The sequence below is a fragment of the Anser cygnoides genome, chromosome 18, assembly GCF_040182565.1.
Source record: "Anser cygnoides isolate HZ-2024a breed goose chromosome 18, Taihu_goose_T2T_genome, whole genome shotgun sequence".
NCBI lineage: Eukaryota > Metazoa > Chordata > Aves > Anseriformes > Anatidae > Anser > Anser cygnoides.
Window position 1 is genome coordinate 7,062,936 of NC_089890.1, and position 26,422 is coordinate 7,089,357.

A 26,422-nucleotide genomic window follows, 5' to 3' on the forward strand; every position below is an offset into this window, starting at 1 on the left:
ACCAGCCAGTAACTTGTTCATCAGCACTTCCTTAACAGATGGCACTTATGCAGTCTGCTGGCTGCCTGGGGAGTCTGACTGGTATGAGATAATTTGAGTTCTACTTCCTTCCTGACATACCCACCCATTCGTGTGAGACAGCGCAGAGAAGGTCCAAGTAGCCATCCCTACTTGTGCCATGCTCTGAAAGAAAGTTGAGTTCCTGGATTTGCTTGGCTGGCTGCGTTCAGAAGTGTTCTCCCCCCGTTTCTGAAGTAACTGAGCTGCCCTTTTTGTTGCTGCCTGTTTGTCCTTCTGAGGTGAGACCTGCTTTCGCAACTGAATGTCTCCGCTGAATGCTGCTGTGGGGAAAAAAACACCCCAAGTGACAGCACCGAGTAAACGAGAAGGGAAAGAGGAATAAGTTTTAAATAGCAGCAGCTATTTCTCTTCCTGCTGCAGTCAGCAGAAGTACACAACCCGTGGCATTCATGGGAGCAGCCTGAGCTGGAAAAAAAGAGTTTTGATTCAAAAGCAAGGCGGCTGTCGGGCGCTGGTTTGCTGTGTCTGAGAGGAGAAGGGATGGCACTGCGCGGCGCAGAGGAAGGAGCACAAGAGGAGAATTTGAGGAGGACGTTGGAGCCCCACAAGGATGCGACCCTGTTCCTAGCTCCAGCTCGTGTGGGACACAGGTGCTGTGAACGATCCCTGAGGTGCTGCCCGGTGTCTCTGTGCTCGCCATTCAGCTACCGATAAAGCCTGGACTACATCTCCCGGCCCTGTGGTGCTTAGGGCCATGGCTTAGTGGGTGGCACTGGTGGCAGGGGGACGGTCTGACCTGCTGATCTGGGATTTCTCTTCCACCCTTAACGTGATTCTACGATAAATCCGCACGGCGCTTGGGCTGAGGCAGCTGCTGCTCTCCGAAGGAGCCCCAACCACCCCGCCTTTCCCTCCCCGCCCTCTGCCTTCCTCCCAAGAGCTTGCTTCGCCATCCTCGCACCGCCTTTCATCCCAAAACCCCTCTCCCTGCCTCTCCTGCCCCTAACCGGGGCCGAGCTCCGGGGCCTCCTCAGCGGGGCCCAGCCCAGGAAGCGACGTCCCCGCTCTTCCGTGGGCGGCCGCTGCGGGGAGGAGGCGCCGGGCCCGGCCGGGGCCGCTTCGGGCCGAGGGGAGCGGAGCAGCGCGGCGGGACGCGGGGAGGGCCCCGGGGAGGGCCCCGGCAACCGGTGAGACCCAGCCCCGGCCCGCCCGGCGCTGACGGGACCGGGCCCGGCCCGGGGGTGTCCCCCCGGTGCTCGTCGGGGCGATGCCACCCGGCTTAGCCGCGGTGCTGAGGGGCACAGGGCCCTGCTTCCCTCCGTGTGCGGGTCCTAAGGCTCAGCCGCTCTTAGAATCTCTTTATTTCCCCTTCTTTTCTTTCCGTGGGTACCGTTCAATAATCGCTTTCTTTTCTTTCCGTGCGCACGGTTCGGTAGTTTGGGTGGAAGGCGTCGCTGGTAACTTTGCAGCTCGGCTCCCTCCGCCTGTTCCCCTTTTCCTTGTGGATCGAGGGGGTTTTGACTCTTTGCTTGTAAGGAGTAGTGCTGTGAGATGTCTTCTTTTAAAGCAAAATCTGTTCAACTCAAGCCAAGCAGAGTTTGCAGTGTACGTCAGAAACCAAGCAGCACGTTTTGGGTGCTTTTGTGGGTGTCTGTCGCTGTCCGAGCACCCCTGTGTAGTGTCCGAGTCATCTCCTTGAAGCAGGGAGCGTCCGTATCGTCCAAAAGGGTATGAAACACTGGGAGATGAAACATTGGCAGATGAAACACTGGAAGACGAAATACTGGAAGATGAGTGACGAGCCTGAAGTAACAAAAGTGCTCACGGGGGTGTGGTTCGACGCTGTCTTACTAATTTTGCCGGGCTGCCCTTGTCCGGCTGGGCGCTGTCACCGGTGTGACGGGCGCTGAGTCAGCTGGGCGGGTTGTTGGAGGCAAAACCAGCCCGCTCCTTCGCGCTGAGCGGGGCCCTGGCCTGGGACGGCGCGGTTTTGGGAGAAGGGTGTGTTACGGCGGTTGCGCTTTACAGCTGATACTGACGAGGCCCGCTGTACCGGTCTGCTTGGCTCTCGTAGTCGTGAAACTCTTCTTGAAGTGGTGCTTTGGGCTGGCAGCACCTTATGTTGGTACTCAGGGCGGCGTGCTGAGCACCTCCTGGTCTTCTGGAGCTACCTGGGGCTCTTTCCAGGCAGACAGAGAGTTGACCCCGATGACCGATGGCATGGAAGGAGATAGCTTTTGCAGGAACAGTCCTTGCCTCAGGAGTCACATGTGTTGGCCTTCTGGATGTGATTACAGTTGTTTTTTTTTTTTTTTTTTACAGGGGAGAGGATTAGGAAGAGAATTGTAGCTCAAATGGGTGTTTTGCTGACCAAAAAACCCTCAAACAACACACAATGGAAGAATGGGAATATAAAGCTAATTACACTAATTCCTAAGATCGCTTTACACCACAAACAACAAGCACATGAGATGCCTTGAAGTATTTTGTTGAGGGTGTAGTGAGCTTACTTTTTAATCTGCACCCAGGTGAGTGCGGTTGACGTTGGCAGAATACGCAGAGCATGTAGAAGCTGCTAGCTGCTCTCTGAGGAGATTTTAGAAGTTCTAGCTAATCCTCTTCTTATCTGAATTCCAAGTCAAACTGTACAAGGCGATTTTTGGATGTTTCTTGTGATTTCATTTAGAAGTGCAGGTGTGAGCCACACGTAGGTGGGGAGACATAGGCTGTTAGTTCATCAGTCCACGCTACTCCTGGCAGAGTGGTCATTGCTGCGGGCAGTAGTTAAGAATCTGATGTGGACAAATAAAATTGTAGCCTGAAGTCTGTATTGACGTTGGAGGGGGAAAACGCTTTGTCCAGTCTTTAGTTAGTGAACTAACTTTCAAATTGTGAGCTCTGTGGGTGGAGTGTTGGAGCCTCCTGACCATTAGGCTCCTGACATTTTAAGCAGTGGTTGCAATTTCCTCTGTCAAATTACAGTACAAGACTGTATGGTTGTTTTCAGGTCGAGCTTTTTGTCTGTAATCACCGTTAACAACTATCTATTTTCTCTAGAACATTAGTTAACAACCTGTGCTCTGTATACTAGGAAGCAAATGTTATAGCTGAAGTTGCTTAATTGCAAGAAAGATGCAAGCTAAATTTGTGAAGACTCATGCGATCTCTTCTGCAAAGAGAGCTCCTGTATTTCTTTCCTAATTCTTAGGTTGTCCAATGGCTTTTGTATTTTCTGTTGGTGAGTCTCTTAGATCATACTCGCCCCACCCTTTCCTTTGGAGGAAACCAGCTCATGTTTAATTAGCTTTCTGTTAATTACACTTGAATGTTTAAGGTTACACATGAGTCACGACTATTTCAACACTTACCTGGCTCTGAAGAACGTTGTGGCATTTGGGTCGATGGGCGTTCTTTGCATTGAATACTTGGCTGATGGAGGAGAGTAGGATGGCTCTCGCTGGGTAATTTGCGAGTTGGTGTTTCAGGGTGTTTGCTTTCAGATACTTCACTTGAATCATCTGCTTCTTCAGTTACCAGTGCTGGTAGTGTTTAGTACCATTTAGCTAGAAAAGATGCTTTTTTTTGGCTTTTAAGATAAGGCAATTTATCTGTTTGTGATCACTTCCATTTGAGATGCTGCAGTAGCTTCTAAGATCGATTATTTTTCCGCAGCCCAAATGTCCAGTTGTTCGAGACCTTGACCCAGTCCAACCCCTCTGTTTCGATGCGCTTCCTAGGTTTCCTTGTAAGCTTATTTTCAGGGACTGAGCTTCCATCCAGCTTCAGGTGGGACTCGCTCCTCTCTTGATCAGATGGGAAGTATGGTGTTGTTCAGCCACCAGAATTATGCATTTGGAGACTCCCCCAGCTGTGCTGCTTCTCCTGCTCTAAAATCCCATGCCTGGGTTGGCCGTTAATGACCGGGGAGTTTCAGCAGGTGATGCTGTATCAGCCATGCAGAGAACGCTCTTTGGAGCACTTGGATGTTTTTTTAATGAGAAAAATTACTACGAGTTGTTCATTAAGTTCTCTGAAGGCTTAAATTTGGAGAGCCAAATGGCATTTGCTTCAGTCCAGGGGAAAGAAGGGTGTAGATCATCGCTCTGAGTTGTGCCAAGGGTTTTTTTGAGAAGACTTGATTTCAAGAAACAGAGCGAAGTGATGGAAAAGACTGAGGAGGGGTTCAGATGTCAGGAGACAGCGTTGTGGGTTATTCTTTTTTAACGTTCATGTTCTGCTAAAAAGAGCAGCAGACTGAACTAGGCTATTTGCAAGCCCAAGGCAGTCTCATACTGTGTGTCAGACTGCCTGAGTCTGTTGTGCGAGGTCTTTTCCTGTTTACAGATGTATTTTAATGAACTTTGGTACCAAAATTGAAACTTGCTTACAGAGCACTTGTACGAAGCCACTGCTTTTATTTGCAGGGTTTGCATGCAGAGTTATTTAGAAGCTGTGTTTCGTAGCCTGTAGTAATTATATGTTGTCTCGCAATTGCATCTTAATAAAGGCACCTGTAGGTTGAGACCCCCTCATGATAAGTGAGCCTTTTCAACCAGCCCTTCCATCAGAGGTGACCTAAGCAATCCAGGACTAATAAATAGTGTATGAATAAGTCAATATCTTGTCCTTCTGGCAGTGATGCAGTCTGCATGGGCAATAAAGGTATCTGCTTGCCTCCTGAGACTCTGGGAATTAAGGTAGGTACGCGTTAGAAAGGAACAAGAAAAACAAGGCAGTGGTGTCAGAACTAAAGATAAATCTATGCTGCTTCCAAACCTTATTGCATGATCAGTGCTTTTCCTAAAGCCAAAGCTATGCCTGCAGCTTCTGTAAACCCCAAAGTGTTCTGAAAATTATCTTAGGTTCGTTGCTGAAAAGAATGTGTTACGTAAGTGCAGTCTTTCATGTGTGCATTAAATCAGTTCTTGGTGACAGATCCTATTTGGATGAAAGGTGCCCCTTCTTTGTTTTACGGCAAGGCTAGGAATGTGCTCGCTCTTTTCTGTCAGTTTGATGCCTGCTTTAAGACTTGTGCTATGAATTTTTCCAGCTATTTTGTAACCTGTCTGTGTAGAATACTGGGTTATAGCTTCTCGCTGTTGCTGAGAGCTGTGAGCCTGACATGAAAGGTGCAGCGTCGTGGAGCGCTGCTTGCTGCTACTTCCATGCCCTCTACGGCATACTGGAAAGATGGCTTGAGGATTTGTGGCCTTATAATTGACAGAGGAGGTGCTTTTTGGGAATGTAAAAGGTAGGATTGTCTGATGTAACTGGCCTAGACTCGAGGCATCGCGTGATTATCAAGTGCCTGCAAACTTCTGAGCTCTCTTCTTGTCCTGTGAGTTGGGAAGCAGCTGATGGGGAAGGTTGTGTCCGTAGTCCCGTGGGGGCGCAATGGCAGATCATCAGAGAAATGAGGTGGAATAACACCTGGCTGCATAATTCAGTGCCGGTGCAGCCTGGTTCCTTCTGCATCAGTGGTTTTACACAGCAGCAAGGCAGACGCCAGTGGCTGGGCGTCCAGCCTGGTGTGCTTGGCAGTGGATCCTTGAGAGGTGTACGGTGAGCTGTAAGCGAGGTGCTGTGCTTTGCTGGCTGTCGTGGGTTGCGTTCGGGTGCTTGTAGGTATTTGCCAGCCTGTGTAGGTTGTAGATTGCAGGTTGCAGATGTTGCCTAAAGACGAAACGCTTTGATGAAATCCCTTTGTAGGTTTAGATGTATCCGTAGTGCTTCCCATGAGAGACTTGGGCTCCTGAGGCCTGAAACTGAAAATCCTTGGAAGTTGGAATGTGTTTTATTGAGCACCCATGCTCAGTGAATACCGTTGTGGTTAGGGTCAACAGCAAAAATTTGTTAAAAGAACACAAAGCCCCCTTCCAAACAACCTCGATGCTTTGGTTCTTTTTCTCCTATGGTACTTGTATCAAAATATGTTTCCTGTGTCTGCCTAAGTAAATCTTCATAGATAGACTGAGCTATGCGACTCGGGGAAAGTGATGTGGCTGTAGGCCAGCAGCATTCTGCAGAAGAGTTGGTTTTTCTGGTTTTGGCTCACGTCTGCTTCTGTGCCTGCGGTAACCGAATCCCTGTATTGTTTCCCCAGACGTTTTCAGTTGCAGCTATGACAAAGTCACGGAGGAACTGCTGGGCAAACAGCTGGCTTATCCCCCTTGAATGATGTGTTTCCATTTTCTGAAGAAAGCTGTGGTTTTCTGGATATTCTTTTGGATGCCAAACTTGGCAGGAAGCACCTAGGGGTGCGAGGAAGTGCGGAGAAACCTCCAAGCTGGTATCGCATGCCTCTCAAAATACTTGCTCTAAGTATGTGAGCGCTCAAAGTACTACTGAATAAAAGGAAAAAAAATAAATGGGCTTAGGAATAATAATATAAAACTGTGCTGATGGGAAGATGTATAAGTTTTAGAATGAATTGCATTAAAGCAAGTAAAAAGCTATTTTGGAATTAAACCGTACCATCTTCTTGTGGACTGGGCACTCTAACAAAAGTAAGTATTCCAAGATGCTGATGAGAAAGCTGTGCAGGGAGATCTGACCTTTCAGATCGCCGTTTCAGAGCTTTGACGTGCAAGTCTTCGATACACCCAGCGTGACTCGTGTCGTGTGGTTCATCCACCAGCGGTGCGCGAGGCTCTGGGTGTTGGGCACGTGTCCAGCAACCCCCTCGGGCACACACGGTCCTGGTGGGGGGAGTTCAAAGGCCGTGGGCATGGAGGGCAGCTGGGCGTTTCTCCATTTTCCACGTCAGAGGAAAACAAGGGTAGAAGCTTTTACTTGCAAATAAGGAACCAGGGGAAAAGGATTACGGACTTCTAACTTCTCAGAGGGGTGATGCTAATTAGCACAGGAACCTTTGAGGGGTCTAGTACCAGTACAGAAACTCTGTACAGAAAATTCTCTGGCATGGTATCTATGAGGCAATCTGTAAGAAGGTGTCACTTCTGCTTTCCCTGACTACTTTCACAGCCGAACAATTTGCATTTTTTGAGCAAAGCAGCTTGGGAGTACAAATAAGCCATTTACACACGTGTCTGCTCCTGGGAGGGAGGCGCGGTGCTTCTTGCAGCTGTTGAAAAGTTTTATTTGGGCTGCCGGAGCTGCAACGAGGATGCTTGGTGCAGGGCACCTCTCCAGATGGGGTAACTTTAGCTATCAGCTTCTGGTCCTTTGATCCTTCTTGATTATTAGCATTATTAATAGAGGTTTGTTACCTTCCGTGTTGTTTTTGTGACTTCTCAGTGGTCTGGCAGCATGGAGCTGCTCAGAAGTGCCTCCCCCCCCCCACGACTCGAGGAGAACCCCACATTTGTTCTTTCTTTTTGGGTTATGAACTGAGCCATGGGCGGTTGATATATTTGGGGTGTGAATGCAAATAAAAGGTCTGACCATGCAAATCCATCGAGGAGCTGGGCTTTGGATAAAGAACAATACGCCTTTAGTTGGAGGAGGAAGGAGAGAAGGGAACAGAAGGAGAAGGAGCTTCTGAGGACCCCAAATGCTCTAAAAAAAAACGCTTTTGGGAATGGCAGATCAATCATTTGCAGGAAAGCTGACCTGGGGTGGATTGTTTGTATTCAGTTTAAATAAACTCGTTGGGTTCAGTTTATTAAAATGTAATTGCTGCCACGCAAAAAGTGGCTGTGAACCCTTCCTAATGCTGCCTGTCGGTAAAGGGAAAAGCCGCGGCTCTGAGGGCAGCATGTGATTTCTGCACATCGATTCAGCGTGACCTCCTTCGTCCTGCCTCCCAACCTGATGTAACTGCAACTGAAAATACTTGAGGGGAAGAAAAAGAACAGCTTGTTTTCGAGTGGCTTAGCTTCGCAGCTCCTCGCAAGCCTCTCCAGAAAGAATGCGAAAAACCTGAATCTCGTTACCAAGAGACCTGCTTCACCCCCTCCCGTGCAAGCTGCTGAGCTTTGCCACTGAGCTGAACCGAGTTTTTTGTTCTGGTGGGGTCAGCAGGATGGTGAGGAGGTGGTTGTGACACCGGGATGTGGATGAAGCCCTGTGGATATTGAAAGCTACCGTGTGTGCGTCAGTGGAGGGACAGTGAAAGTGCCTAAGTGGCACAGAAACCGGGCTATGCTGCTGAGCTTTCAGAAAGCCGGGTGTCGGTGTGGGCTTTAGGCAAGATTTCATTCCAGTCCTTTCGTTTTCCAGAAATCCAAGTGTCTGAAGCGCAGTGCTTTTCGTTAAGTACAGCGAACATCCCAATCGTGGCACTGGGTGACAGAACGCAGTTGCAAAACTGTTGTGACTTTGTCCCTTTTAGTGGGTGATAGGATCAGAGAGCGCGTTTCCTAGGGTGACAGAGATCAGTGTAGAATCTCTCTGAACTTTGTGTTATGAAAATGGTTTTATCTGCCACGTCTTTATAGCCCTCTGGCATTTACAACTGCGACATCCAGGCCCGCCAGCTTTGCCACGAGTATGGAAAACTGTATGTGCGGTGGGTTTTTATCTTGGGCGTCTGCAAGAGAAGGCTTTAATTGAAATGCTGCTGCAGCTTCTGTTCTGGGAAGCTGTCCCTCTAACCCGCAGGTCAGGAATGATTGTGGAAATTGCAAACCTTCGCTTCCCCGCTCTTTTCAAAATTTTTGTCGACGGGCGTACGTGGCACTCTGAGAAAGGGCTGCGCTGCCAGATACTGACAACATGCAATTCCCTTCCCGTTATTCCATTCAACTTCACGTTGTGCCGCTGACAAAAATTTTTTGATTTCTAATTTCTGGTGCCTGATAGATTGTCAGTCCGCAGTTCTGTGTGCCGTCGTCAACATGGACACCTTATCTGAGGAATCAGAAAATGAAGGTAGTACAGAAACAAAGACTTTTTGGAAGGCAATGAAGGAAGTGAAGCTCTGTAATACTTACATTGTGGTGTTTTTCTCACCTAGGTCTCTACAACAGAACTATTTTTAAGCTTATTTTTAGAAACTCATTACTTTTTTCAAAGATAAAGACGTTAGAGGAGGGAGCCTTAATACTTACGTAGATGAGATGGAATATTTAATTTGTTTATCCCTCGGAGAAAATCATACGTTTCCCATTATTTAAAATAGCTTGTTTAGATTAATGGGGAATGTTTAACGTTAGCAGTCTTTTAAATTAATTGATCGTATAGGATTCAGCATGGAATAAAATTGCTGTCGTAGAGTGGAAAACTGTCTTTGGCAGTGATGGTTGTGCATCTCACTGCTGTCCTCTTTGCTGAATGGCCCAGGGAAGGACTGGGGGCCCTTTCCAAAGCTGTCGAGCAGCCGAGCTCCCGGAGGTGAGTGACCTTTGCTGGGCAGAAATGCCAAAAAGCAGAGGAGTGCGTTCTTCAAGTGTATGGACTTCAGGGTCGTTAGGACTCTTGGGGTGAAACGAGGTAACTCCGACAGTTACTGATGTCCTTTATTTTAAGGAGATGACTTTTCGTCTTGCTTTTCACACGTAGCACCTGAAGGAACATGGGGCTCACCTTCCCTCGGTGATGGCAGGAGGGGAGGAGGTCCCAGAGACGCCTTTGCTAGTGAACGCAGGAGCAAGAACCCGAACTGCTGAGGTGCTGCCTCAGCTTACACAAAGTGCTCTGTACGAGATGCAGGGGTGAAATGGGGCTGGGTTTGGGGCCAGACCTGCCCTCCCGCACCCCCTGTGTTCATTCTGGTGCCTGTGTATGTCAGTAGTGCGATCCCGATGCTGGTGTCTTCATAGGCACACCTGAAACCTGCAGGTGATCCTGCACTGCCGTTATCCTAAAATGAATCCAGCGTTTACAACTGGAACCAAGTAGCTGGAATGCCTGTGGGAGCAAGCTGGCACGTGGGATGGCTTCTGTTGGGTAAAAAAAGAAAGGGGAGGGCTGGGTGGCTGCAAAAACAGTATTTTTTTTGCGGTCACTACGTGTGAATTCTGTAGGGCTGGGTACGGATGCGTAGCTTAACCCTGCAGTAACTTGAGCACTGAATGAAATGGAGATGCACCTCATCCATGTTAATGGACCCTGCTGGGATCCTTCCCTGTGCTCCGAAGACACTCTCCATGGGGCCAAAGATGCCTTCACTGAGCTCTCACCAGTTTTGCTCTTTGTGCAAACAGCCTGGGTGCAAAGCCATTTACGCTTTGCCTTACCGAGTCCTCTCTGGCGATGGCAGCTCTGTATTTCTTCTTTCCCCTGCTGCTTTGTCCCTGTGTGGCTGTCAGAACAGCGTGCGGGTGAGCTCAGAGACGCGTGCCGTCGCCGGACGGCTGGTAGTGCTGGCCTGCTCTCCCGGCCAGCTGCCGAGCACTGTTTACAGGTCACAGCCATGCAAACGTATGCTAATGCTGCGGCTGTGTGCTTATGTAACTGCCCTTCCTCCTTCGGAATTTGCTGTGTTACTGTGGAACTGACTGTTCAATAATTAAAGCAGGTGACTGCTTTCTAAGAGACGAGCCTTCAAACAGCGGGCTGTTGTCACATTTCTGTCTTTTAACCCTTTTCTCTTTAAACAGGAAGAAAATGAACCTGAAATCTGAACGCAGAGGAATTCACGTTGATCAGTCGGAGCTCCTGTGCAAGAAGGGATGTGGTTACTATGGCAATCCTGCTTGGCAGGGCTTTTGCTCCAAGTGCTGGAGAGAGGAATACCATAAGGCCAGGCAGAAACAGATTCAAGAGGATTGGGAGCTGGCAGAGCGGTAAAGAGCCCTCTTTATGCCTTCGTCTTTCACAGTAGGCTGACTCTACTAAATACTATTCTTGTCTCATGTTTTCTAGTCCTACTTGGCTCAGTTTCATCATCAGTGTTCAAATTTGACCTTTCCAGCAGGAATTAAAGTTGTCTTTTTGGTGCAAAGATGAATTTTTATGACATTCTAATTTAAGAAGTTTAAAAAGAAAGTCTGAAGTAACAAATGTAAACACCCCCCCAACCTCTCAACAAATACTTTGACCTATTTACATACTGGAATCTATAACTCTGACTAGCAGTTGGAAGGGTGAAAGTGACAAATTTGATTAAAATACCTCTGCCTCTGGAGATGGCAGTTATTGTGTCTTGAATACAGCCAGCACAGTGGTTTTATGTTTCAGCTACTGCTTAAAAAACTAATTTTAGTCTCAGCCGTGGTCATTCAACAGACGGCAGGGTTACACCCAAAGGCATCCAAGCTTTAGCTTTAATAACTGAAGCAATTTTTCTAAGCATGTGTTTTCTGCAAAACGGTTTAGTTTTTCTAGTGTGATAAATATCTGCCTCTGAAATTGGGAGTTGAGAGAAATCTATGCTTGACTGAGAAAGTTAGAGCAGCCACAACTGCTTTTTGTTGGATTTGGGTAGAAAGTAAAAACACCTATTACCTGAGAAAGTGGAAAGCATCCTCTTGCACCACAACTGTCCTTTGTGTCATTTCCAGGTGTAAGTTACATGATATCCACTCAGAATTAAATGCTTCAAGGCTGCATGAATTGCTGAGATGAGGCTGCATGTAACTCTAAGAGCCAGTTGACTTCAGCTGGTCAAGATGTTTGTTCACATGGACACAGATTCTTTACATATGCTTACCTTAATATATTAGTGGTATACGCTGGAACTCCAGGAAAAAGTACAAATGCCTGAGAAATGTGTCTGCATTTGAGTTTGGAAGCCTTTGGTGAACTAGAGTTACCTAGTGATAAGTTAACCAAGGTCATTTAGAAAAAACACCAGGAAGTGCCATTTTCATATCAGCCTGCCTGTAGAAGGTGACGTCTGTGGAAGCTCTCTGGGTTTGAGTCCAGTCTTATGATTTGGAAGCCCAGGTTTTCTGGCATCTAATTATCCCAGACCCTTATACATTAAGTCTTGAAGCAGTGGTTGGTTTTTTTTTCTTTTTGTTTTTTAATTCTCTTAACTGTCTGTCACTGGAACAGATTAACTGCAAAGACAGGTAGAAAGAAGTGCCTGAAACTTGTAGCCTAATCAGAAGGTAGCAGGTAAACTGTTGAGTACAGCACAGGGGACGTCATCTTTTTCCTGTCATAAATTTGGCTTAAGAATTTTATTATTACCGGATAGGATAGTTATGCTGTCAGTATGTAACTACTATGTGCAGTAAAAATGGGCATTTCAGAAATCCTTTAACTTCAGTAGGGAGATGCTAAAGGGACAGATAAGCTGTGATTGCTGCAGTGAACAGACAGGCTTTACAGCACGGATGAGACAATTCCTGCCTCAAGAGATTACAGCATGCAAGATCATTTATGGGCCATCCTGAGCTGGGGGGGAGCTTAAAGTTGCTCAACCTTTTAGCAGTTTGAAGAGCAACATAATTTAACCCATTTTAATTCTCCTGCACAAGGAGAATAGTAGCCATTGAAGAATTGGTATGTCCCTCCTATCTCTTGTATGTTAGAAGGGGCTCAGTGTTTGCAAAGCACCGTTAGCGTTGCAGGGAAGTGGTCTGCCTCATTCATTCAAGCAAGCATATGTATTTCCATGACTTTGAAAACAAGTTATAACAGCAATAATCTGTTCCCCAGAATAATTTTAAGATTGTGATGGGGTATGTCACTTGCTCAGTTGTGTGCCATGGTTTTTTATCTTCAGTAAGATAATAAATGAAGATGAGTGACTCTCTGTGAATGGAAAGAAATGGTAACGCCTGATAAGAACAGAGGGGTTGTCTTGAGATAGCCAATACATATTTGGGGTTGAAGGGGACTGTATGTCAGTTGATGAAGACATCTCAAAATAGAAAGTAGTTCTGGTAATGTGCAGTGAAACCCCCAAGACAAGGACCTGGGCAGGAAGTTGGCGATAGGAAATGCTCCCATAGAGGTGAGGGGAAAGACTACCTCTGTGGGATTCAGGGCTGTGACACATAGGGAAAGTGATTGTTGTTATACTTTGGTAATGTCAAAAGGGAGGAGACTGTTTAATCTTCCCTGGCTATCTTAAGTCTTTCCTCTGTTTCCCCATTACAATGTGGGAAGAGTGGATTTGATGTAGTGAAGGGATGTGCGAGAGGAAGCTCGAAATGAAGGTGGACATAGAGGAGAATTGGAATGTCAAAGGAGTGAGTAATTTATTGCACAGGAAATTAACTTATTTGTGCTGGCATTAATCAGTTAAATGAGACTTTTATCTTTCTAATCTCAGGCTTCAGCGTGAGGAAGAAGAAGCATATGCCAGTAGTCAGAGTACCCAAGGGGCGCAGTCCCTGACCTTTTCAAAATTTGAGGAGAAGAAAACCAATGAGAAAACACGAAAGGTCACTACTGTGAAGAAGTTCTTCACTGCTTCCTCCAGAGCAGGAGCTAAGAAGGGTAACTTTTCCACTTTGTTTTTAATGGTTCTGTACAACATATTAAGTTAAGAAGTATTTTTGACAGATATATTGACTGACAAGGCAGGGTAATGCTCTGTGACTTGACTTGAAAAAGCTGGAGTAATGATGCTTCTTGAGAGCAGCTTCTGTATACAAAGTCTCACTGAAAACACACAAAAATGTGAGCTTTTTGGTGTTTCTGAACGGCACTGCTGAGTGAAAGTATCTTGTTTGTGTGACACACGTTGGTGCTAGAATCATGAGTCAACCATTGTGCAACATTGTGTTTAGAACGTAAAGTTGAACTCTTCCTGAAGAAAATGGGAGAAAAGGTACTGACTGTCAGTCATTTCCAACAAGCTGGTATGCATGAAATGATGATTCAAGGCATCAGGTGATGCTGCCATAATTTATCGCTTCAGCAGCTTTAACAGGAAAATTTGAATGTGTAAACATGGTGCCTTTAAATGAAAATAAACGTGAAAGGAACCTTGTAGTATTTATGTGTATGTGGGTTGTGAATATCGAGTTTGTAGTTGGCTGAATGTTTATTCTGGATCAGGTGTACAAGTAAGAATGATTAATGACTCTGATGCCTTTGCATGGCAATAACTCACATGGGTGAAAATTGTAAACCACTAGACTGGAGGAGGAATTCCAGAAGAAAAATCAGCATTAATGTATTTCAGCCTTCTAGGTGATGCATTTCTTTAATAAGAATTTTTAAATAAGTCTCTATTTCATCTTAGAATTTGTCTTGGTGTATAAGCAACAGATGGCTAAATGAGGCATTCAGCTATGTATGAAAACCATTTTTTACGTTCATTCTTCACACTTCCCATATTTTCTTTTTTTATCCCATTCGTCATCTCTCCTGACATGCTCCTGCTCTTGGTGTCTTGCTTGCTTTTGCATTTATTTCAGCGGCTCAAGAGAAAATCGTTAAGCAAGGACACCTTGGGAGGGAGCGAAATGCTGATAACATTCTCAGGGATTTGAAGGAAATTTTTACTCCCTCCTGGGAACTGGCTTCCCCTACTGAAGGTAATGCAGCACAGCTTGAGCAAGCTGTCTGCTTGGTTTTAGTAAGCTTACTCTTTAGTTGGGCTTTGCAAAATGCAAACTAGGGTTGTGCCAGTTATAACCTGTGCTGTTGAGTGTAATGATGACCAGAAAAAATAAAAAAGCAAGTCTAGAATTCTGAAGGGAAATTGAATCTCTAAACCAATTGTTAGCTTTTTGGTAGGGACAGTACAGGAATAAAGTTGAAGCTTCTTTCTGTTCTACCTTAGCTTGACATCCGAAGGATTATGCAGTTTCAAAAAAAAAAAAAAAAGAAAAAAACTACCACAGTTTGTAAGAAGTAGCTGGATTTTGTGCTGCTTCATGTGTTTATCAAAAAAATGATTCCAGGTTGCAATTATAAAACTGCTTATAAGTTGAAATGGCTTCAATTTAAGAGTTCATGCTTCAAGAACTTCTTCAGAACATCTCCGTATGTTTGTTATATTAAGAAGACAATTTCATATCAAGAGAAGACAGACATACTGGTTTTATTTAAACCCAAAAGACACCAAAACCCCTGATGCAAACAGCTTTAGGATCTTATCCTATGCTGTTTGCAATTCTGACATGGTCTACTTACTAAAGAAATTTGCAGATATACCATGTCTTTTTATTTTGCAAATTATATGAAGAGTATGAATGCATGTGTGTAGCAGAGCTAACGATAGGGCTTACTTTGTATTCTTTGCTTGGACTGAGATCCACGACCATGGCACAACCATAGTGACTCACTGGAGTGCTAATGTTCTGCTGTGACAACTAGCATCTCAGTAGAATGCTTTGAGAAAGATTTTAATATGGATACTGCTTATTCTTTATAAAAGATGATCCTTTCTTAATTCTTCCTGTACTTTTAATTTTAGCATATCTCCTCTAGTAGGTTCTCCTGTTCAAATGGAATTTCTTTCCTGTAATCAGCTTCTTTGTAGTTAGACTTGATTCTTTTAGGACACGTGACAAAGCTGAAAACATTTTATTGCTGAAGCTACATTTGTTCCTGCAGACTTTAATGCTCAGTGCATATTGTACAGATTCATTTTCCTTAAATCAGGATTTCAACACAAAAATGAGTGAAGTTGCTGCATTTGAGTGACTACATGATGTTCTTGGTGTGACTCAAGTCAGGTCATTCTAACGTTCAGTTTTTTAATACCTACATTAGCAGCAAACTTGCATCAATTGTCTGTATCTCTCTAGTATCTAAAACCTGTTTTAAATCTGCAACTAAAAAGTTCATATCCATACTCATTGAGCTCAAATAGCAGAATGCAGTTCTTTATTTTTATGATGTAGTGAGGTCAATGTTGAAATTTAAATAAATCTTCAGTAGTTCTTTGAAATAAAAACACTAATTGTAGGGGAAAAAATGATAATTCTACCCTTTCGAATGTTATCCTGCTTTCTTTGTTTTATGATTTTGAAATTATGCTCTCTACTTACTGATTACGTAATATTAAATGTGACAAAAGTCAACAGTAATTCTTGCTCCTTCAGCTTGAATGCTGTACTTGTGCTTTGAATCTTAGGTATAAAGAAGACTGAAGGAAATCCCTTCTGAAAGTGTTCTAGTATAACTAGAACGGAGGTCGATTTGCACTTTTTATCTTTATTGCTATAGTTGGAACTGTACATTCATATAACTTAAATAGCATAGATATTCTAGTGGTACCAAATCATTACCCAGAGAAGGTTATGCTAAAGCCTAGAGGCATTAACAAGCCTTGTGCTTTGGTCAAATGATCTGTTTGTGTTAGTCACTGGATCGTAGAGCTTTGAATCCACTATAGTGCTGTGTCTCTTTACAAACAAATAACAAAAAATGGAGGGAAAAAAAAGCTACTTTGAGTCCAAATTAAACATACCAACTTAAATATACTAACACATTTTTGCTTAGTTCGGAGTTCTGCCTGTGTGCTCATTGAAACAAGGAGCTCTTGTGCATGTTAGTATTTTCAGATTGCAAGATATGTTTGTACCCTTTTGATATTGAATATTTTCATGTTTTCTGTTTCTTTGCTGCTTGCTTTTCATCATGTTCATGTACATCATCTATTCAATCCTTCATTTTGAACAGTGTTGGCTGGCAAATTGAAAGGTGGGTGAACTAAACTTTGGTAGGGAAGGTATTGGATCAGTACAGTTAACTTCCAGTGTGTATCTTGGAAAATCAGATGTGCTTGTGGAATAGCCCTGCATAAACTTGCATCCAGTGCTGGGTGCAGTCTGTATACCTCCTCCCTTCTCAAGGGCCAAGCAGGTTCTTTCTTGAGCAGATGCAATGCTTCTGCTTTTTCTGAAAAACAAATGGCCGAGTTCTCATTTATGCTGCAGGTGTGACCCTGTGGCACCAACTGCCTAGCCAAAGAAGGGCTGCTGTGTTTGCACCAACCCTGTGCTCCTGTTCCTTGTTTTGTGCTGCTGCTGGTGCTCCTGTGACCTTTTCAGTAAACCAGTATGGGGAGCTAATCCAGCTGAAAACCCCATAAGAAAGACTTGTTTCTGACTAGGACTACACAGAGTTGCTATTCCCTGAGCTAGGTCGTGAGCCAGTTGAATAAACGCTTCTTTTGGTGGAAGTGCAGGAGCAGGAATGTAGAAGTGAGGGACAATGGAAACGGGACCACACCATTAGCTTAAGCTACTGTGGAATCCCATTGGCAAACCTTGATCTCATATGGAAGGATTTTACCTAGGAATGAAAATGTAAGAAGTCTGAAGGCAAACAAATGTTACAGTAATTTGCTAATATACAAAGACCGGTACTATAAATGGGGTATGTGGCTCTAAATGTTTCACTTCTCTAGGAAACTAAGTATTTCACTGTTCCATTTAATAATATCCAACATTTCATTGCTAAAACTTGAGAAATAGACTGCTTTTTCATCTGCAAGATGAGGGGGGAAAAATCTGAAGTTGTAAACGCTTCTTGAATTCATACACCAGTGTGAAAAGGCTAATCTGATGTGTCCAAACTTTCCCAGCAGAGATCCAAGAATCCAAGTCTCCCAGCCCTTCTATAAACAGGCAGGCTAGCATCGAGACAGATCGAGTATCCAAGGAATTCATAGAATTTCTCAAGACATATCATAAACCAGGACAAGATATCTATAAGCAATGTAAATTATTTTTGGACACAATGAATCATAAAAGGGTAAGTGATTTGAATGTCTTTTACATACATTGGGGAAATTCGTGAGAGATGGAAAAAGTGCTGCACTTCTTCCAGCAGCTTTTTATGTAATGTATACAGGAGTTTTCAGCTGGCGTGCTTAGTCAAATGAAGATGAATGCGTTGCTGTTCATAGGTTTGCTGTGGCATATGCTGCACAACTCTCAAACTCCAGTATCTCAGGTATCTTGAGAGAACTTTCTTTTGCATCCCAAAGAAATTAGTTCTGAAAGATAAGAGGTCTACTGAACAAGCAATCTTTTTGATAAACATGATTTTGGGAAATAGTACTATATTACATACTCAGTTTTTAGATAGCTTAATATCTTACATAGATAAAAAGATTTAGGTTATCTTTAGACAGATAAAACAGTACAAAGATAGAAAGGGAGGTGTGCAGGTTGATACTGCCCTTTGGGGAAAGGGGGTGACTTGACTACTTTCTTTTATAGGAAATAAGGGATACATTCTGTTTCTCAACATAAAAGCTTAATTGCTCTTGAAAGATTAATGTATCTTTAGTGCCACCTATGGTTGAAATAAGGCAGTGTTCAGCACACCTTTTTTTCCCTTTCCTATTTAATGCAGCTGCTCAAATGATATCCTCAAATTGGACTGGAAATTAAAAGGGAGTTCTGATGGAACCGTACATGCATTCCACTTTGAGAACATGCTGAATTTTTTATTTCTTTCCTTTTAAAGCTGATTCATTCTGAGTGTAGAGCTTACGAAAATAATTATTATTAGCTACAAACATTAAAGTTGTTATTAGTTATGTGGTTCCTTGACAGTTTGTGCTAGTCAAAGAAGTCTTTCTCAAAACTTACAATTTTCTACTACATGTAAACCAGTTGTAAAATGTAGCACTGATGCTGTAAGAGCCGATGCTTCATTTTCAGGCTATCTTGGTTTTGGCCTTAATGAATGCAGAAATTAAGTTCTATCTCCATCTTTTTTTTTTTTTTTTTGAAGTGGTGGTTTTATGCTGCCATTTAATGGTGAAAAGTGACTTAAGTATAGTTAACTTTAAGCCTTCAAACGTACGTTCTGTTCTTCAATAGCTCAGTTAGTTAATGCCCAAAAGACAATGTTATATCACAAATGATGTGAAGGTATTCATAGTAACTGTATTATTATAAGTGTTTACTTCATAGATATTCTTTTAAATTTGTAATTTACATTCCTGTTTTTTTGGTATACTGAATATCATCTTTAAAAAGAGAGAAAATTGGGAGCAAGCATTCTACTTAAATAGTCTACATTGTCTTCTCACTGTTACTCAGAGATGTGGCTGGGGAAAATGACGTTGCATCTGTCTGGTTCCATTGCTAATACACAGCTGTTCGGCAAAGAACCATAAATCTTTCATATGTTAAGGAGCCAGTCTTGGTTTCTCATATTTTTGAATATAATGTAGCCAACATAAACATCTCTGAGGAGGATCTATTTGCATTCTTAGACTGTTATTGCAGCTGGACACTTGCCATCAAAGGCATTTTTGCCATTTCTTCCACACATGCACACTTAATCAGGTTTCTGTTGCAGGACTTAAGTATTGAGGAGCAATCTGAATGTGCCCAGGACTTCTATCAAAATGTAGCAGAGAAATTACAGACACGCTGGAAAGGTATCGTGTTCTTCTTCCTCCCATCTTAAAAAAAAAGTAATGTTTTGAGGATAAAGCTGCTTTCATTTTCAAGTAAAAGCAAAGCATTCCTACCCACCTCTCAGAAATGGTGTTAACAAATTCTAGTCCCATAGTCCCACTGCACTATTCCCAGCAGCACCATTTCTGCAAAGTTTTACAATCTAAATTATTTGTTTTTGCAGATTTTCTTTAAACTCCCAATTAAGATGGTTCAGATGTTTTCATTTCCTGTTTTAAATTCAATGTTATTTGTTTAAAACTGAGGTTGAATGTGTAGCCTCAACCCAATTAACAGTATTATTACAGTGTGATAACATGATTATACACAAAAAGCCAATGAGAGGGGAGTGCTTCTGTTGCAGACTGCCCTTCTGTGTCTGGTACGTAAGTGGCACATCTTAAACACACTTAAGGATTTTTTTTAGAGAGGTAAACAGGCACAGAGGACTTCGAGGACCTCATTGGATTTATTCTCAGACTGTTTTTCAAGAAATATTCTTGTAAGCTACGAACAGGTGAACCTAATTTGCATGCTAAATGAAAGTGCTTCATTGGGAGCCAGTGCACGTACCTACCTTGGTACGTCATTACGGTGTTCTTACCATTATATTTTTGCTTCCGCTATAAAGAGTGAAAATACTCCAAGTATATCAGCTTTTTATCAACTGAAGAATGTTTATGAGACTTGGCTCGAGTCAGTAGTACTGTTTTGGTGACATTAGAACCAAATCACGTATTAAATCTTCTAAGCAGTCTAGGAATACTATGTTTACTGTATTGGGCATGGGGAATTTGTACCTTTCAGTGCCCCCTGAAAAAGTTGAGAAAGCAATGGATCAGATCGAAAAATACATTATGACTCGACAGTATAAATACGTATTTTGTCCTGAAACAACTGATGATGAGAAGAAGGATCTTGCTGTCCAGAAGAGAATCAGGTAAGCCTTTGAAAGAAAAATAGCTGAGTAATCCGCAGTCCTGTGCAAGGGCTCTGAGTCAGGCGTGTTAAAAGTCTGTTGCTGTGCACAAAAAATTGTCAGGCTTTTTAAACAAAAAGTTTTAGAAGCATTTTATTTTAAGAAATAGAAGGAATGAATAAAATGAATAATGAAAGCTTTACTTCGCTAGCAAAATAAACTGGTATGCTTTTGTTAAGTTAAAGCAAAAAAAGGAAAATATTTTTTTCTGGAAATAGTAAATTACTTCAGTGGAATAAACTGGCTTATAAATGTTCTAGTGCCTCACACAAAGCACTCATTGTGCATTGAATTCAAGAAGTAGCTGGCTTCAAACATCTGAATGTTACTGGCATGGAATGGTTTAATGTTTTTTATTGTCATAGGGCTTTGCACTGGGTGACTCCACAAATGCTGTGTGTTCCTGTCAATGAAGAAATTCCAGAAGTCTCTGATATGGTTGTAAAAGCAATTACAGGTTTGTGATTGATGAAGTTTACATTTACAGTTTTAAATTTCAGATCTCCTGTTCAGATAGATTATTCTCTGCTGTCATCAGAAAGTGGTTCAGGCTTTTAGATTTGTAGAAGTCTTTGTCATATTGGGCTAGTTTGTCATTTGTGAAGCAGGAATAACTTTACTATCAGAGAAGTGCTTAGTCTTACCTATTTGAGATGCTTGGACTAAACCAAGAAAAGGCTGAATAAACAGGTACTTTAATGGAACATCAAGCACCACAAGATAGAAAATAATGCATTTTTAGTATTGTGTCCACCTTGTCTTGTTCAGGTGGCTGTTTCATGTGGTTTTAATGATTTGAGAACTTTCCTATCTTACAGATATTATCGAGATGGATTCAAAGCGTGTGCCTCGTGATAAATTAGCATGCATCACCAAGTGCAGCAAGCACATCTTTAATGCTATAAAGATCACAAAAAATGAACCAGCTTCTGCTGATGACTTTCTTCCAACGCTCATATATATTGTTTTGAAGGGAAACCCACCCCGTCTGCAGTCCAACATCCAATATATAACACGATTCTGTAATCCAAGCAGGTTAATGACAGGAGAAGATGGCTACTATTTTACCAATCTGGTAAGTGCAGGAACAGTGTTGACATTTTATACAACAACATTATCTTTCATTTAGATACAGGAATTTCCAGTAAATGCAAACATGGTATAACATTGTAGAAGGAAAATTAAAACAACTCTTCAAATGGTGCTAGAGGCTGGTTAAGGTACAGCAAGCTCTTTTGCTATATGTCTCTTCTTTCTTTGTTCTCTGCTTTCCAAACCAGAGTGTTTTATTCCTTGCAATATGGAACCCATTATTCCACAATCTGATGCAGAGACTTAGGCATACTTTTATTCTGTGAGGAGATAATACTTTCTGTTCCTAAAATCCTGGGCTTGGGCAGTGCAGCTGTTACAGATGCAGAATTCCCTGTATAAGCCCATGAAAGTTTCCCTAATAAAGGACTGCAGAATTAAGCCATTAATGAGTGGAGGTAAAGAGACTTTTAAAAGTGTTTGTTTATATTAAAATTATAATTATGAACTTGGCTTCTCTGCATTTCATCTTAAAGCAAGTCTTGAGGAAAACATGTAGTTGAATGAGATGCTTGGAATGTTAAAAATTCTTTTAGTAGGAGGAGAGCATCCATGAGGTAAGATGGGCATCTCAACATTGCTTCTTTCACGAAACGGAGAGCGCATACCATATCTCACCCGATCAGATGATTAAATGTTATCCAGCAAGTCAAAATAGTTCAGCTGAAACGGTATCTTCTGGTATCATTCTCAGTTTTTGACTTCTTCAAACTTTGGGGAGGAGAGAGATGCATGTGAACTGTCTGATATGGCTAGCTTCCTGAAAAGCTCTTTACGAATGATCTGTTTAGACACAAAATAATCAGTTTTTGGTCTAACAGTTTTACTGGTGTAACGGCAGGATTTAAAATATATATAACATACAAGTTCCAGTCTGTAGCTTGTGATGATGCTTGCTTACTTACTCTGTTTTGTTCATAGTGCTGCGCTGTGGCCTTCATTGAGAAACTGGATGCTCAGTCTTTAAATCTAAGCCAAGAGGATTTTGATCGTTTTATGACTGGTCAGACATCCCCGAAGAAGCAAGAATCTGACAGCTGGTCACCAGATGTGTGCCTGGGCGTTAAGCAAATGTATAAAAACTTAGATCTCCTGTCTCAGTTGAATGAGAGACAGGAAAGAATTGTCAGTGAAGCCAAGAAGCTGGAGAAAGACCTGATAGATTGGACTGATGGAGTTGCAAAGGAAGTCCAAGATATTGTTGAGAAATATCCATTAGAAATTAAGCCAAAAAATCAAGCCTTAGCAGCTATTGACTCTGAAAATGTGGAAAATGACAAGCTGCCCCCACCACTGCAGCCTCAGGTTTATGCAGGATAATTATCAGTGTTAACTTTGAAGAGCGTCATTATTCTCACCTAGTACTATCCCCTTCTTGGAAAGGGAAGTAAATTCAAGGCTAAAAATCAGATGAGCTTAAATCAGTACATTTTTAAAGGTACATTTTTTGGTTAGGTGTAATAAATTGTATTTATTTTAGTCAATTAGATTTCTATTAGGCTTTTGTGAGTTTTTGAACTGAATTTAAATTTTCTACACAAACAGTGTAATTTTTAAGCAACACTCGTCCATTGACATATTTCCAGAAAGCTTCCTTCTAGGCATGCACTTAAACATTTTTAATAATTAGTTTAACTTAAAGATCTCGAGTTCCAGCAGAAACTTGAAAGATACCAATGTTAGTATGAATTTATTCTGTAGCTGTAAAGATGGAATATATATTGTAAAATATGTAAAATTGTAAATAGATTTAAAATCTAATGTCTGGGTTGTGCATGACATCTTGTGTATTAGTGAAAATGATATGGAAGTGTTCACATTAGCACCTTTTGGTTAAATCACATTGCAGTATAAAGGCAAGAACACTGTTAGTGTTTCAATTAGCTAGATGGTGTAGCTGATGAATCAGAGAGGATATTCTTGTAATGATTTGAGTTCACACTTGTTATCGCCATCTAAAAATTGACTTTTCTTCATGCAAACGTTCTCTCTGTTTTGTCAGTATACCTGATAGCCTTCAGTGGTGCGCATCAGTGCTGACAGCACTTTTGAAGAGAATGTTGAGCCAGGCTTCAGAAATAGGAGGGAATGTGTTTAATAAAAACTGCTTAATGTGGAACTAAAGGGGGAGGGAAGGAGGTAATGAAAGAATTGTGCCAAAAGGGGCTTGCTTTTCTGGCATTGCCTAGTAATTTCCATCACTGGGCTACGTCTTGATTGATTTTTTAACAATCCTGGTCAATAAATAAGTTCATATAATTGGAGACTGCTTTTTAGCAGAAGTATGAGCCATTGCTCTGAGCAGAAAAGTGCACTTTATTTTCATGAAACATCACTGTTCAGATCTTTAGTGACCCTCTTTAGCAAGAGAAATTACCTTGCTAAAGAATTAAACATTGCGATAACTACAGCTTTATGTCGCTAAAAGTCTAGATCAGTGTATTTCGGGTTAAGAGTAAGAGCTCACTCTGCAAAAAGTAACCTCTTGCAATAGAACTTTTTTTTATGCCAGTGAAACATTTTATATCATTTTAAATATCTCAGTTAATCCAGTCTGCCTTGACTTGTTAGTGTACCTGAGATATCTAGCACAGAGCTATTTAGCTTGAACTAAAATGTTAAGTTGTTACCATCAAGGAGGAAAGTACCTACCTCTTTTATGTTCCACTGCTTTAAAAATAGATACTTTAAATTTGCACTGCAATAATTTCAGACCAAAACTGTGTTTTGTTCCTTTTTGTCAGCTATGTACAAACTATGCATTCCTAGTGTTTCAGAGATAACCGGTTACTCAAAATTCCTGTGATAAGGTGAGGCAATGAGCTTAGTCAGATTACAAGAAATTGGATTATTTAATTTACACATGTGCCACTTGCCCGAATTGCTTAGGATTTGACCAGTGCTTGCAGTAAATAATACTGCAAAGTCTTTCTTTGTTTTATAAACACTAGGTGCTAATTCTGATATCCAGGTACACAGGTTGGGGGGTGGGGATTAGCTAATTAGCTATTGTATAAATTGCCATGTTTAAATAAACGTGTGTACATTATGCCCTTGTTAATGAGTTCCTAAAAATCTTGTCACTGGGTTTTGTTATGCTGTTAATGATTAATGTGAACATAATTGTGACTGATTCTGGTATCTCTGTGTCTTGGGAGAGAGAATTCTTAGTCATTCAAGTGCAAGTCTAAGTAACAATGTGTTTTTCTTTGCAGAAAGATCATTGTAGTGATTAAGTACTTAAGAATGACTTGCCTGGTGCATTTGTAACTAAAGTATCTCCAATTCATATGCCATCTTGTTATCAAGCCACTGAAGTGGGAGTGTTTTGGCAAACAAATCCTCCAAATCCCTGTAAGGCAGGTAAGATGGATTTCCATATTCCATCTAAGAGTCAGCAAGCAGGAGTAGAGCACTTTGCTCTCAGCCATTGTGTAGCCTGGGCAGCAGCAACAACTCTGGGAGCACCTCTCGCAGGAACTTGTGTTCTGGTGTTGAGTAACTAGACTGCTGTAAGGCCTTGTCAATATTTTATTAGGTGAATGAACCCGTCTGTAGGTAAAACAATAAATGGTTTTGCCTAAAAGTAAGGTAGTTCAGTTGCCAGAGTAGTAACTGCAGAATCTCTCTCCAGTGTTTAAAATTCAGAATGGGCAAGCCACTGTGCTAAGTATGCTGAGAAGGTGAAGATGCTGAGCTGGAAGATGCCGCGTCAATTTGGGGCTCACCTGAATATAGATAATGAACTGTCTAGTACACAGTACCAGGTGGGGTTGGTGCTTGATGCTGGGCATCACTGTACTATGAGATGCTCTGGTCCCACAGATGAGATTGAGATAAGATATGGTTAGACACTAAGATTGAAAAAAAAAATCATCTAAGTTATGAAATAGTAGCTATAAATGAGTTACTAGTGAACAGGAGAGTTTAATTGAAATATTGTCTTAAAGTGAATTGGAGTAACAGCTGTTGTGCTTTGGTAAGTCACAGTATCAGAATTTATTTTTTTTTCCTAACAGCCCACTGCTAGTTCTGTATTACTGAAAAGGAAGACTGTGCGTCTTATTACCAGGAATCAGAATTTCTTGTAAACTACTTTGCATGTGAGCTACCTATTTATTTTGATGTAGTAAAGAACCTATTTTGGAGTATGTTCTAGTTAATTAAACTGTACTGTTTCACTTAACGGAGTTATGAAATTAAACTGATTCTTCTACCCAGTTATCAATGTTTACCAATCTTCTGGTATATATTTTTTTCTTGTGGCTGGGCATCTTATGATTCAGGTAGAGAAACACAGATAGAAGCTGATACGTATAGATATTTAACATTGATTTAAAAAAAAAAAGAAAGTTTAAAATTGTTGGGGGGAGAACTAGCAGCATTCCATTTAACAAAGAACTGCACCTTGGAGGCTTATGCTATAGTGGCTGCAACAGGGGACAAACAGGTTTGATGCTTCATATTGGTGTGCAGCAGGACTGATTGTGTCCTTTTATCTACAGCCACCATCCTTTTGTTAGACCTGTACAAAACTGGTGTATGTTGTATGAGACTTTTTCTTCTTAACTGTCAAGAGAGGCTTGCTAAATATGCAGTGACACTACTCTCTCCTGCTTTCCAAAAGCCTCAGTCAAGGCTTTATGAAATGGTCCTTGACTAAGGAGAGAGTTCTGGGATGTCCTTAGGAAAGACACTGTGGTTGTACCACAACTATTGCAAGTACTTCTGCAAACTTTCCTTCTACCTTGACTAACTCATGTTTCATGAAGTTGGGTAGGCTTGCATCATGGAGACCCTGACTGTAAGTTGTGTAGGATGCCCAGCTGTTCTTGCTCTGAATACTGGGGTTACAGGGGAATGACTGGATAAAACAGCTTGGTAGCAGTGGAGGGCTGGAATTGCTGCTACCTCCTATCAGAAGCTAACAGCCCATGGCCTTGGCCTTTCATGAGCTGCCAGGCCTGGCTTATTCTTCTATACTGGGAGGTATTTCTGTATGTATTTATATACAGACGGGTATGGTCCCCCCAAGCCTTCACATCCCCGGGCTGAGCAATCCCAGCTCCCAGCCCCGTGTCCCCGCCACCCTGCTGTGTCGCTCCTCCTGGGCGCAAGGCTTCCCCTCCTCCTCTCATGCTAGAAATGTTAC

The 26,422-nt window shown here is 42.2% G+C and overlaps 1 protein-coding gene across 6 annotated transcripts; it reads left to right on the plus strand.

Moving 5' to 3' along the window:
- The first annotated feature begins 360 nt into the window (after positions 1 to 360).
- RABGEF1 (RAB guanine nucleotide exchange factor 1) lies at positions 361 to 25,494 on the plus strand. 6 transcript variants are annotated; one of them, XM_048068073.2, is made up of 11 exons: positions 361 to 671; positions 10,524 to 10,709; positions 13,151 to 13,317; positions 14,244 to 14,363; positions 16,459 to 16,479; positions 17,369 to 17,535; positions 19,099 to 19,180; positions 20,007 to 20,139; positions 20,544 to 20,635; positions 20,997 to 21,253; positions 22,192 to 25,494. In XM_048068073.2, exons 1-11 carry the CDS (start codon positions 562 to 564, stop codon positions 22,588 to 22,590), a joined length of 1,734 nt encoding a protein of 577 aa, XP_047924030.1. In that variant the 5' UTR covers positions 361 to 561; the 3' UTR covers positions 22,591 to 25,494. The 6 variants fall into 6 exon arrangements, with proteins under 6 accessions (XP_047924030.1, XP_013045378.1, XP_013045380.1 ...); XM_048068074.2 differs by lacking the exon at positions 361 to 671 and adding an exon at positions 1,054 to 1,208; XM_013189924.3 differs by lacking the exon at positions 16,459 to 16,479 and having other exon boundaries at positions 362 to 671; positions 17,366 to 17,535.
- Positions 25,495 to 26,422: the final 928 nt, after the last annotated feature.

Coding starts and splice junctions, on each gene's coding strand:
- RABGEF1 (XM_048068073.2), top strand. CDS start 562: ATGGCACTGCGCGGCGCAGAGGAAGGAGCACAAGAGGAGAATTTGAGG. Junction 14,364..16,458: donor ACTGGCTTCCCCTACTGAAG/GTAATGCAGCAC, acceptor CATTTTGAACAG/TGTTGGCTGGCAAATTGAAA. Junction 20,636..20,996: donor GGTTGTAAAAGCAATTACAG/GTTTGTGATTGA, acceptor CCTATCTTACAG/ATATTATCGAGATGGATTCA.